This window comes from Pleurodeles waltl, chromosome 4_2 (assembly GCF_031143425.1).
Source record: "Pleurodeles waltl isolate 20211129_DDA chromosome 4_2, aPleWal1.hap1.20221129, whole genome shotgun sequence".
NCBI lineage: Eukaryota > Metazoa > Chordata > Amphibia > Caudata > Salamandridae > Pleurodeles > Pleurodeles waltl.
Genome location: NC_090443.1, coordinates 812,150,059 through 812,162,131, shown reverse-complemented (window position 1 = coordinate 812,162,131; position 12,073 = coordinate 812,150,059). Strand labels below are relative to the sequence as shown.

The 12,073-nt window shown below is 42.5% G+C and overlaps 1 protein-coding gene across 4 annotated transcripts in view; it reads left to right on the top strand.

Moving 5' to 3' along the window:
- PDE4B (phosphodiesterase 4B) overlaps positions 1 to 12,073 on the top strand; it is a 1,531,620-nt gene that overhangs the window by 1,504,644 nt on the left and 14,903 nt on the right. For 3 of the 4 annotated variants that reach the window (XM_069232487.1, XM_069232488.1, XM_069232489.1), the window contains one exon: positions 3,093 to 3,186. In XM_069232487.1, coding sequence (XP_069088588.1) covers positions 3,093 to 3,186 — 94 coding nt within the window. Of the gene's footprint in view, positions 1 to 520; positions 1,060 to 3,092; positions 3,187 to 12,073 lie in introns of those variants that run through there. The other variant, XM_069232490.1, reaches the window with a different exon arrangement.

Here is a 12,073-nt window from a genome sequence, read left to right as displayed (position 1 = left end):
TGTGTTCACCTCTTCATTGAGTTTTCCTGTGTTGATGGATGTGCACGTGTGTGTGCGCTGGGCGTTTGCTCGTCCAAGTGACCTTAGTATGTGTGGGTGTGCGCATTTTCTCAGATTAAGTTCATGACTCTAAAAGGGCTTGTCGAAAACTCTCCCATGACTTCTATAAAATATTTCAACACAATGCCGAAACGCTGTCCCTTTGCGGCATAGCCTTGGAATTGAGACTCGTTATGAGCACGGTTATAGAAAATGTAAGAGAAAGACATTATCGGAGTCGCTCTGCGTCCAGCACAAATTCCCAAAGATAAAATAGCACATATTTTTAGGGCCCAACATACATACCATGTCACAAACTCTATAAATCATGAATTGGCTTTGGTGGTAGTTAATGCGCTTTCAGAAGCTGGGGTACCTGCACAGTGTTTATTATTGGTAGTCTTTAAAAAAGGAGAACACCCGCATTGCACATTCTGATACTGCACAAGTGCAAGGGGGGTTTCCTCCATTTTAATATTCCATTCCAGAAATGGCTGCATTGCTCAGCAATGTAACTCCCTTGGCAGGGAAAAAAAACCTTTCTTCCTGGCACACTGTAACGCATCTGAGCGCGACTAATCTGAAGCAGGGTCCCCCCTCCGCCAGCTAAGCGAGCAGAGCTCTCCATAATTCATAAGGCTCGCAGGAGCAGCAGCGCGCGCTCAGCATCCGCATCCGCCTGGACGGGCTCTGTTTCCTGCTGCCTCGCGCTCCGCCCGCAGGCATTGTTGGGGCTGGCGCGAGGCGAGGGATGCAGGCAGCGCCTCGGAAGACATGGGATGCGCGGCTCGCCCTCGTCCGAGATTCGGGCTCCCTGTGAACCGCAGGGCCAGGGCATGCCGTTGGACGTGCTGGTCGCTGCCCTCTGACTGCAAGCTCGGCAGATCCCCCCCCTCTTCTTGCGGGATTCCTTACTCTGTTCGGTGAATGCTTTGCAAGGGGATTGTCGCCTGCGCCGAGGAGTATTCCAAAATGCCTGAGGCGAACTATTTACTCTCTGTATCTTGGGGTTATATCAAGGTGGGTAAACTGATTGGCTTTGCATGTAAGGGAAGAATGCATGAGAGATTATATTGACCTCTATGGCTGGTGAAATACATAGCGAGATACATGGAATGGGTTCTCTGAAGCCAAGCCTTGTGTCTATAATTTTCATTTATTTCGTCTAATAATGACATGAAGATGAAACTGCATCCACGCGCGCGCACAATATATGTGGGCATAGGAAAGCATTATTTCGCACTGTATATATTCCAGGTATTCCTGTGCAGTATTTGTGCCACTAACACAGTGCGAACTATAAAAAAAAAACGCGTTCTATTTGTATTTTAATTATTTTATCTATTCTAAACTCCATGGATCAAAACGTTAGGCATTACAGCTAAACATGGAAAATTGTTTGTGAGAAGTTCTAAAGTGGCGTAAGGTATACATTGCTGCTTCTCTGGAAAACCTTAATTCATTGCATTTACTTTAGATGCTGTGCAAATCGAATGTATTTTAATACCTTTCTTTTACAGAAATTATATCTGTTTGTGTGTATCGCCAAGCATGTCCTTCAGTGTTTGATGCTTACAATTTATCTTCAGTTAGAATAATTAAATAATATCCAAGTGGTATTCCAAAACCTTTGCTGTTCACTGCAATATCCCTCTGAGTGCACGGCTACCATGTTAGGCCCACGTAAGACGGCCGTTTGTCACTGATAGCTAGATATCTCCCATGTATCTGCATACTGTGTCCCCTTGCCTCTTTTCACACTTGTCATACACACACCGATGAGGCTGCATCAGTAGTTATCATAGAAGACTTGCAGCTGGCAAAGCTGTGGTGTTGAGAACCTGATAGGTTCCATATGTTAGCATCCATTGTCCTCGGTCTCTTTTTGCAGTCTCACGTGTACACGCATACAGAGGCATAGCAGCTCATCCACTCCTCCTGTACAAACTGCAGCGTTCACCACTCTTTCACCACTCTTTCACTGGCATCCAGACAAGCACCACATGTCTTGACAAAGTACCCCACTGGTGCTTCATACAGTCTCATGCATGACACATGTGGCTGATGTAGCTGCAGCATAGTTTCTCACTGTGGTACTTATAACGAGACAGCCTCAGTATGTCTCCGTACTGTGTCTGTTTGTTTTTCTCAACGTCACACATGTGTTTCATATATACTGACACACCTGCACTATCACTACTCATGCAAGATATGACGCCACTATGGCACAGGTGGAGAGATAGGCCCCCTTATTTCTGCATACTATGTCCGATTTCCTCTTTTCATAGTCTGCATACATGGCACGGTTGCAGCATTACTCCTCACACATGCATTTGCACGTTGCACTAGATATGTTCCACATATCTAAACACATTACATGGTTGCAGCATCACTCCTCATGTAAAGCGGACAGTGCTCTTGCACCTATCACAAGATAGGTTCCACATATACGAACATGAAGGACACAGTTGCAGAATCACTCCTCAGGTGGAGCTGACCATGCTCCTGCACCTACTTCCAGATAGGTTCCACAAATCTGCATACATGAAATGGTTTCAGCATCACTCATTGCGAAAGGCTGATCATCCTCTTGCGCCTTTCACCATAAGGCTTCCACATAGGTGCATATATGTTACATGTAAGGGTTTCGGCATCTCTCCTCAAGCATAGCTGGCAATGCTCTCGCACCTACCACATTATAGAGTCCACTTATCTGCATATATGATATATGACAGGGTTTCAGCATCACTTGTCACGTAAAGTTGACAATAGTCTCGCACCTACCGCCAGATAGGTTCCAAGCATCTCCATACTGTGTGTCTCATTGCATCTTTCCTGAGAAGTTTCACGGTAACACTAACATGAATGCAGCATAACATCTTATGTAAGACTTACAGCTGACTTTACCGTGGCGTTGGCGCTAATGGCGAGATAGGTGCCTTTTTTCTTTATACTGTGACAGTACGGGGGAACTAGCCGCTACATATGCCGTGATCTATTTATTGCCTCTGTCCACAGTCTCTCTGACATGGCTGCCTTTTACATTTTTACAGTTCAAGAGAATGCTGAACCGGGAGCTGACGCACCTCTCGGAGATGAGCCGCTCAGGGAACCAGGTGTCAGAATACATTTCCAACACATTCCTAGGTAAGCCATTCCCTTGGAGGAGCGGGCGTTAATGATGACAGGCACAGCATGAGCGCAGGTTGCTGTGGTCCGGGGGTTTCCTCGCGCTGGAGCTAGGAATGAGAACATTGCTGAGCGCGCGAGCTGCACGCGGCAGCAGCCCACATAAGGTGACCTCATCCAAGAGCAGTACAAAGGAAAGCGAGGCCTTTGCGCACGTGCCAAAAAAGGACATACCTTGCAAAGCAAACCTGGGCACACATAATACGCTTTAAAACTAGTTCCCCTCTTCTGTCAAAGTCCAAATTTCATACATCTCTTAATACTGGTTCTTCCTGTTTCTAAGCAATCCCACTTTTATCAAATGGGGGGAAGGAGTAATTGAGACATTAACTGATTTAAACAGGCTTACGCAATACGTTCAAATAAATGCTTAGATTCAAAAACTGGGTTTCTGGTCCCACATACCTTCTCTTTTCCTCCATGCCAACTGTGTCACCTCTTTATGAGCCTCACCAGATATAGCAACTATATACTTCCCACATGTGAAACCTGGCCAACGGTGCCACGAATAAGCAATGTTCAGGAGCAAGGATTAACCTGCAGGAAATCATACTGATCATTGTGTTTCTCACTAACGCATAGTATAGGGCCAGTGTTGCGTGGCATCAGACACACTTACATGATTGAATTTCTGCCCATGGGTTTTTACTTTGGTTTCCCATTGATGTTGCATTGATGCTTCACCATGCAGATACAAGCTTGCATCACAGCAGTCTCACGGAGCTTTGTGGGACCTTTCTGTGGTCAACGAGAGGCGGCCCGCTTGTTCTCAGAGTGCTGCTGAAGGTTGCTTTCGGTAGGTAGGCCATACTGCCATTAGGATGCTCAGTCTGAAGTCAAGAATTTGTTGTTCTTATTGGAAAATGTACATGCACATTGCGGTGCATTGAGCTTATATGAAACTATTTCCATGTACCAAGGGCTGCACTGGCAGAAACTCAATGTAGAAGAAGGAACTTCTCTCTACCACCCAACTGCTGTTAATTATTTTAAGGGTCAAGTTGCCTCCCTGTGGAAGCCCACCCTACAACCCTTCCTTCCTAGATCGCACCTCCCAAACATGACAAGCTAGGGAGAGCTGGAGATTCAGAAAAGGCACGCTCGTGATGGCTTTAGTGGTGGGCCTGAAAGCATAGTAGCAAAGAGGAGAGTGAGTTTACTAGTGTTGTGGGAAAGGATCTGGGTCTGTGGTTCAGGGATATTGCGTGTGTAGCTGAGAGGGTATGGGCTGCAGTGGTGAAAGACAGTTCTGTGAGGCAACAGAGCTGGGTAGTTTTAGAGCAGAAAGACACCCTTTATGTATGGAGAATGAGGCAAAATGTTCATCTCATGCAAGAAAAAATCGTTGGTATTGTTCTTTTAAGTATCAGTATGAATTCATTATAAAGTATTATGTGTACTATTCTTAAGTACTATGCGTTGTACAGTGCTTATACCCCATGTTTGGTCGTCACAAATATAAGTCAGATAGTGTGGAAATACATGTCGAAAAGGAAGGTGTTTATAGTTCTTCAAAGAAACATAGAAAATTAATATTCCTCGAAGAATTGAGGTAGGGCAACAGAGGCAAAATGACTGGATGTAAATCTTACAATCTCGTAGGCTCCAATCGAAGTATATGGAGCAATATATTGTTATTCAGTCACTCTCACCTTGAAATAAGGGGACTGATGGCACTCACCAGAGACAAGAATGGGGATGCAGAGCTGTAAGTGAGATTAAGGCTTTGGTGCCTGGCCCTTGAATCCTCCTATGGGCATTTCATCCGCTAACGGTAAGGTAAGGAGGAACGTTCGTTAAGGCAATGGATAAGGGGGTACCCAAAGGTCACTTTAGAGGGAAGATGTCAGTTGTAATGGAAGAATCTTAGATATGACATGCTGTGTATAGAAGAGTATGGTGTAAACAGGCCTAGCAAAACCAGATTACAGAAATCTCATTCTGATTAGAACTCTGTGGGTACCGATAATTGGGTTAGTTCCAGATATTAAATTATTTATATTTACACTTTGAAGTAGATTAATTGGCATGCTCGAAATTTCCCATATTCTTTCAATGACTAAATTCAGAAATCCAGGTCTCTAGGCCAAACCAATATAGCCATTAGGCCATATGCTCCAGGGGCAGGCCCTAGACACGCACTATATACTTTTTTTCTGTTAGCAATGCATGTTACCGCTGTTTAAGAGTTGGACTTTTTCCTAGATGTTCTCCTCGCCTAACATGATATTTGAGGGCTATTTACAACACAATAAGTAAATAAGCGTACTTCACTTGTGCATGTCTCCAACTACTGTATACAAATGAATACTTTTTTCTTAGCAATAATTGGCATCTTTGTTGAAATATAAACTCTGTTCTATATCTATATACATAGTTTTATATATCTACAGCTATCTAAATGTATCTCTAACTATAGCTATGTTTCGCCCCACACATAGTGTACATAAAGGAATTTTAAGCATCCATCACAAATGTGATGGTGTTTCAATGAAAGACAGCTATCTTACCTCTTAGGGAATTAAAAAACATGCAGTTTGTCATATGGCCGTACTTCCTTACACATATCTTTCATAGAAATCATATGGCTGGCATGGAAAACGGCTGTTCTCACAGAGTGAGATAACACTGAAAATAACATGTCTCAAAGGAGCCCATCATATGGACCTGCTCTTTTGGGTATTTTCCTTTTCATGTTTCGTTTCTAAGGAAAAAAAAACGTATGAAGTTTGGCCCGGGACAGTAGTGATTAGCCAACCTGGATGTGCTCCTGGCCTCCATTTGGGGTGCCAGTGTGCTGTCTTGTATTTCCACCACTGCCCTCTGGCCACCTCCTGTATTAATCTTACTGGCACAGTGTTTGCAAGCACCATGTGAGTCCACGCTGACAGGAGAGGGAGGTGAATTTTGCTAAGCTCTATTCCATGTGTACCAAGTATGATGGATTCTTTTTTCCATATATGAGGAGAAAGGGCCCATTGTTAAAGTTATAAAATAGCAACATATAATATATAATATAATAGCAGTCAATACTAACAGACTGCCATATCCAATTAATACCTGTAAAACACAAACCTATGGATCTAGTGAAGGCAGGCATTCTCGAGCAAACTAAAAAAAATGTTTTATTCTGTGACCTTTCATTTTAATGACTAAAACATGATGCTAACCAAAATAATACAGGATCCAAAATATTTTAAAAAGATTAAAATTGTCTGCAGTCTTGTATTTGTGGTGCATTTTTTCATTAGATATCATGCTCTTTTGTTAGGTGTCATCGCCATTAGGTTTGAGATATTATACATTTCATCTATACAGGGAGTGCAGAATTATTAGGCAAGTTGTATTTTTGAGGATTAATTTTATTATTGAACAACAACCATGTTCTCAATGAACCCAAAAAACTCATTAATATCAAAACTGAATATTTTTGGAAGTAGTTTTTAGTTTGTTTTTAGTTTTAGCTATGTTAGGGGGATATCTGTGTGTGCAGGTGACTATCACTGTGCATAATTATTAGGCAACTTAACAAAAAAAAATATATATTCCCATTTCAATTATTTATCATTACCAGTGAAACCAATATAGCATCTCAACATTCACAAATATACATTTCTGACATTAAAAACAAAACAAAAACAAAACAGTGACCAATATAGCCACCTTTCTTTGCAAGGACACTCAAAAGCCTGCCATCCATGGATTCTGTCAGTGTTTTGATCTGTTCACCATCAACATTGCGTGCAGCAGCAACCACAGCCTCCCAGACACTGTTCAGAGAGGTGTACTGTTTTCCCTCCTTGTAAATCTCACATTTGATGATGGACCACAGGTTCTCAATGGGGTTCAGATCAGGTGAACAAGGAGGCCATGTCATTAGATTTCCTTCTTTTATACCCTTTCTTGCCAGCCACGCTGTGGAGTACTTGGACGCGTGTGATGGAGCATTGTCCTGCATGAAAATCATGTTTTTCTTGAAGGATGCAGACTTCTTCCTGTACCACTGCTTGAAGAAGGTTTCTTCCAGGAACTGGCAGTAGGACTGGGAATTGAGCTTGACTCCATCCTCAACCCGAAAAGGCCCCACAAGCTCATCTTTGATGATACCAGCCCAAACCAGTACTCCACCTCCACCTTGCTGGCGTCTGAGTCGGACTGGAGCTCTCTGCCCTTTACCAATCCAGCCACGGGCCCATCCATCTGGCCCATCAAGACTCACTCTCATTTCATCAGTCCATAAAACCTTAGAAAAATCAGTCTTGAGATATTTCTTGGCCCAGTCTTGACGTTTCAGCTTGTGTGTCTTGTTCAGTGGTGGTCGTCTTTCAGCCTTTCTTACCTTGGCCATGTCTCTGAGTATTGCACACCTTGTGCTTTTGGGCACTCCAGTGATGTTGCAGCTCTGAAATATGGCCAAACTGGTGGCAAGTGGCATCGTGGCAGCTGCACGCTTGACTTTTCTCAGTTCATGGGCAGTTATTTTGCGCCTTGGTTTTTCCACACGCTTCTTGCGACCCTGTTGACTATTTTGAATGAAACGCTTGATTGTTCGATGATCACGCTTCAGAAGCTTTGCAATTTTAAGAGTGCTGCATCCCTCTGCAAGATATCTCACTATTTTTGACTTTTCTGAGCCTGTCAAGTCCTTCTTTTGACCCATTTTGCCAAAGGAAAGGAAGTTGCCTAATAATTATGCACACCTGATATAGGGTGCTGATGTCATTAGACCACACCCCTTCTCATTACAGAGATGCACATCACCTAATATGCTTAATTGGTAGTAGGCTTTCGAGCCTATACAGCTTGGAGTAAGACAACATGCATAAAGAGGATGATGTGGTCAAAATACTCATTTGCCTAATAATTCTGCACTCCCTGTAAATGTATATATCTGTGTGCGTGCATCTTTTAACACATGCACAAACGCTCACACTTATAAATGAGGACCAGTTCTAGTGTGCAGACTCAATTCAATTTAACAATGAGAGAGGAGAATATTTAACATCGTCCTTTCTGGAGAGAATTTGCATCAAGGCATTGGCTGCCTAATAACGTGCAGGTTCTGTTTCTAGGCCAGCAACATTCCAGGGTGCCTGAAGGCACTCTGATGACACATCATGTCTTCCCCCATGAGCGCTGATGCAAGCCTTGGGAAACCCTAGAGACAGCAAAGATACCAGCTGACAAAACCAGGTCAGCTAGAATGAGAGCGCAAAATCTGCTTTATGTGGGGACCCATATTCTGAACGCTATCACTCTCTTCCAACATTGCTTTAATTACAAGCAGCATATGAAAGGGAGACTTCAGTGTTAGGCTATTAATCCAATTGTTGAAAATTCATCCTTTTTTCGTCCTCAGTCACAAGCAGCTTCACACGTACTTTGTGCCGCAATCCTGCATGTCACAACCAAGTATCATTTCCATGCCTCTTTGCGCAGCCATGGCCTTATCTATGCTTTACAAACAAACCAAGCAATCAATAAAAATTGATTTATGGGATTATGAAGGAAATCCGGAGATGCATCTTTCTTCAGGAAGTATCCTGTTTTCTCATTCAGTACCATTAAGTAGATTTTAATTGAGGACCCCTCTTGATTGGCTAAGTGTATTTACAATATGCAATACAATACTGAGTGTCTTCAACATAATCCTTGCATGTTTCTGAACTTCACAGATTCCAGACTGAGCTGTAGCTCACGTCAGTTTTAGTGGGGCACAGAGCTGCACTTAAGGTGCTCTTGCTGGATATGATCCTACATACCTTAAGCTAGGGGGTCCATTAGAACAAACCTTACCTGTGCAGGAAAAATATCTGCTGCGAAAGTCAACTTGCCTAACCTCTCAACAAAACACCCATGTCTTGTTTCTGTGGCTTCATTGTATGTACTACGTATGAATGCAAAATGCTTCTCATAAGAGAAACCTCCGAAGAAAATACAACAAAGGAAAAAAAATACAGCACATTTGTTCTGAAAAGGAAAAGCACAGTTGATGTGTTTGAAGATATTTGAACCACAAGCTCACACTACCCCACAAATCAAAGTCCGCACTATTGAGGGGATTCTCACATATTGTGCTTTTAGGGATAACACATTTCTCAAATCCGTGCAGATGGTACAACGGGGTAATTGTTACCTGTGTGACAAGTAGATTTAGCCAATGATGATCGAAGCTGAATCAAGTAATACATCTCACAAACTTCCTGTTTTGTTTGGAGGTTTGCAGAGCTGAAGGATGTAGACCCCCTTCCTCTGCTCTCTGAGAACAATGCATGATTCATACAGGTTCTGAACGTAAGACTGGCTGTCACAATGGCCCTTTCTTTACAGTTCCAAAGAGTGAGATGTCATTACTGCCACGGTATGAGATCCAGTGTTCATGCCTTTGTACTTGAGAAGGAAAAGGCTGCCGTCTCTCTCCCTGGCTAAAAGACAAAGCCTTTGGTAATACACGAAGGATCCCTCCACGTCAGCAGGTTTTGCTCAGTGCATCGTCCTTTACTTGGAAAGGAGAATTGTAGAACAATTCATTGTTGAGCGATAACTCTCTTGGCAGAGTGTAGCGCTTGTGAGTTAATCATAACTCACTCCCATGGTCGAAGCAATTCACCCTTATGGCAGGCCAAGCAGATAATTTATACTCATAGTTTAATGTATATAATTATGATCATGTTCTTATCCTCCAAGGGTCGAATGCTGAGGCATATTTATTGGAGTTGGAACCAATGTGGTCTTTGAAAGTACCAAAATAGTAATTTGGTACATTATAAATCTTATTTAACATGGCATAACATAACATACTGTAATGTAACATTACAGAGATTAGTATCACACACTGTAATGTAGCAGTTGTAATGCAAGGTAACATTATATGACATAGCACAATGCAGTAAAGCATCATATAAGTTGATAAACAACATATCAGTATCTAATACTGGAACATCACTTTAGTTCAGGTTCCCTAAGACTGCAGATAAATCATAATAAAATTCTTCACCCCATAAGTAAAATATCCAGTATGTTTGTTGAACTCATCCATTTTGAATATTGAAGAATGCACACCCTTTTTCCTCTGGTCATTCCCACGATTTGAAATTCTCCACCTGCGATATTAATCTATGATTGTCTATGATGTGTTCATAGGCCGGACAGTTCAAGGAAGTGGTGGGAGTATTTGACAGCAAGTAGGAATTCTGCAGCAGAGAGCAGTATATAGCCCTGTATGTCTGGGATTGTTCAACGTCAAAATACTTTTCAAAGCTTAGGTTTCTATCTCCAGTGAGAGGCACACCAGGGAGAGTTGAGCACAAGTTGTACATCAGTGCCTTTATTCTTCCTCACAAGTCCCTAGTTTTTTTAGTTTGAGAATATAGCACAAATGTAGCTCTAATACAGAGTGTGTAGAATTCTTCGGATGAAGAGGTCTTTGCACACGGTACCCACAGTGGGACTGAATGTCTGCAAACGAACAGGCAAAATATATTCCATGTCAGCAGTCATTGTTGGGGGAGAGATGGAAAACAGCATCAGAACATTGCTCAGGGCATCAGATTCAACTAAACTTGTTGAAATATATGACATAAGTGAAAGGCAGCAAGAAATAGGTCTTGAAATCCAGGATGGAAAGTTAGAGAGGGTGTTCAGCATACATCCAAGGAGAGCCTCACAGCTTATACACAGGGCCCAAGTGTGCCTCTTTTTTTGTGAGTCCATCACAGGTGCACTGTGGAACCCAGACTGTGAATGTGAATTGTTTCTCTAACATTGTATCGAGTATCAGTTCGATATTTTGGAATTTCAGATTCAGTCACAGATTGCATAGAGTTAATCACATGAAAAAAAAACTTCCCTTGGTGCCGTGTTCACAACAGAAAGGGTGTACCAGTGTTCTGGGTGCTAAGTCTGGGGTCTGCCCCAATGGTTCCCATGTACCATAAGGGCTGTGTGTTTAGGGTTTCACTAGGATTTTCAATTTTCTGTACTTTGTGTGACTGCTTGAAACCCCCAGTGGTCCGGGAAGGGGGCAACCTCTAAAAATTCGACATTAAATCTCAGATGCTGCTTTGTTCTGTGTTTGGTGGTTTATCTGTATAGTTCCACCTCTAAGTTTTTGTCCCAGTTCCAATTTAGGATTCAATGTGGCCTTGCCCTCGCCACAGAGTCACACGAGGCTTTGCACAATAATAGTTGCGAGTGGTTTTAGCACAGATCTTTAAAGCCTGAGTCACTTTGGGGTGTGCAGCCCAAGGTTTCAGATAACTTTTTCAAATCAGCCCATAGTGGTTGCCTGCCGCAGTGTGGTCCTGTAGAAGGACTATCCCTGCTGTAAGTGCGGTTCTGGTGCAGGTGTGGCCTGATTTATTTGTGGGTTTTATAGCTTTTGGTCTCTCAAAGGGTTTCTCCTGTTCCAGCAGTGGCCCATTTATAGTTCGATTCCATTTAAATTGAAGCACTAATTATGCAGTTGTGGACAGAATGCAAAACCTTGTTGTGGTTGTGATCCTGTTACATCTCTGGCCATACCTACCTTTTTGTCATTACTGTTGTGTGCGAGTTGTAGTTGTGATCCTGTTACACCTACGGGCCTTTTCCAGGTGCTGTTCTGTTTAATTCATATATATATATAATATATTCGAGTGTGTGCTGTAAATTATTAGTCTGGCCAGGTCACCTTAGCAACGACCAGAATAGTTTCATATATAAAATAATTATGACACCATGTTTGCTGGGCTCATTTTACTGTAGTCAAAGAAAGCTTACAGTCAGCATTCGACCTACATTACAATTGGATAGTAAATATTTGACCTGCATCAACTGCACCCTCATGGCACTATTCTAAATATAT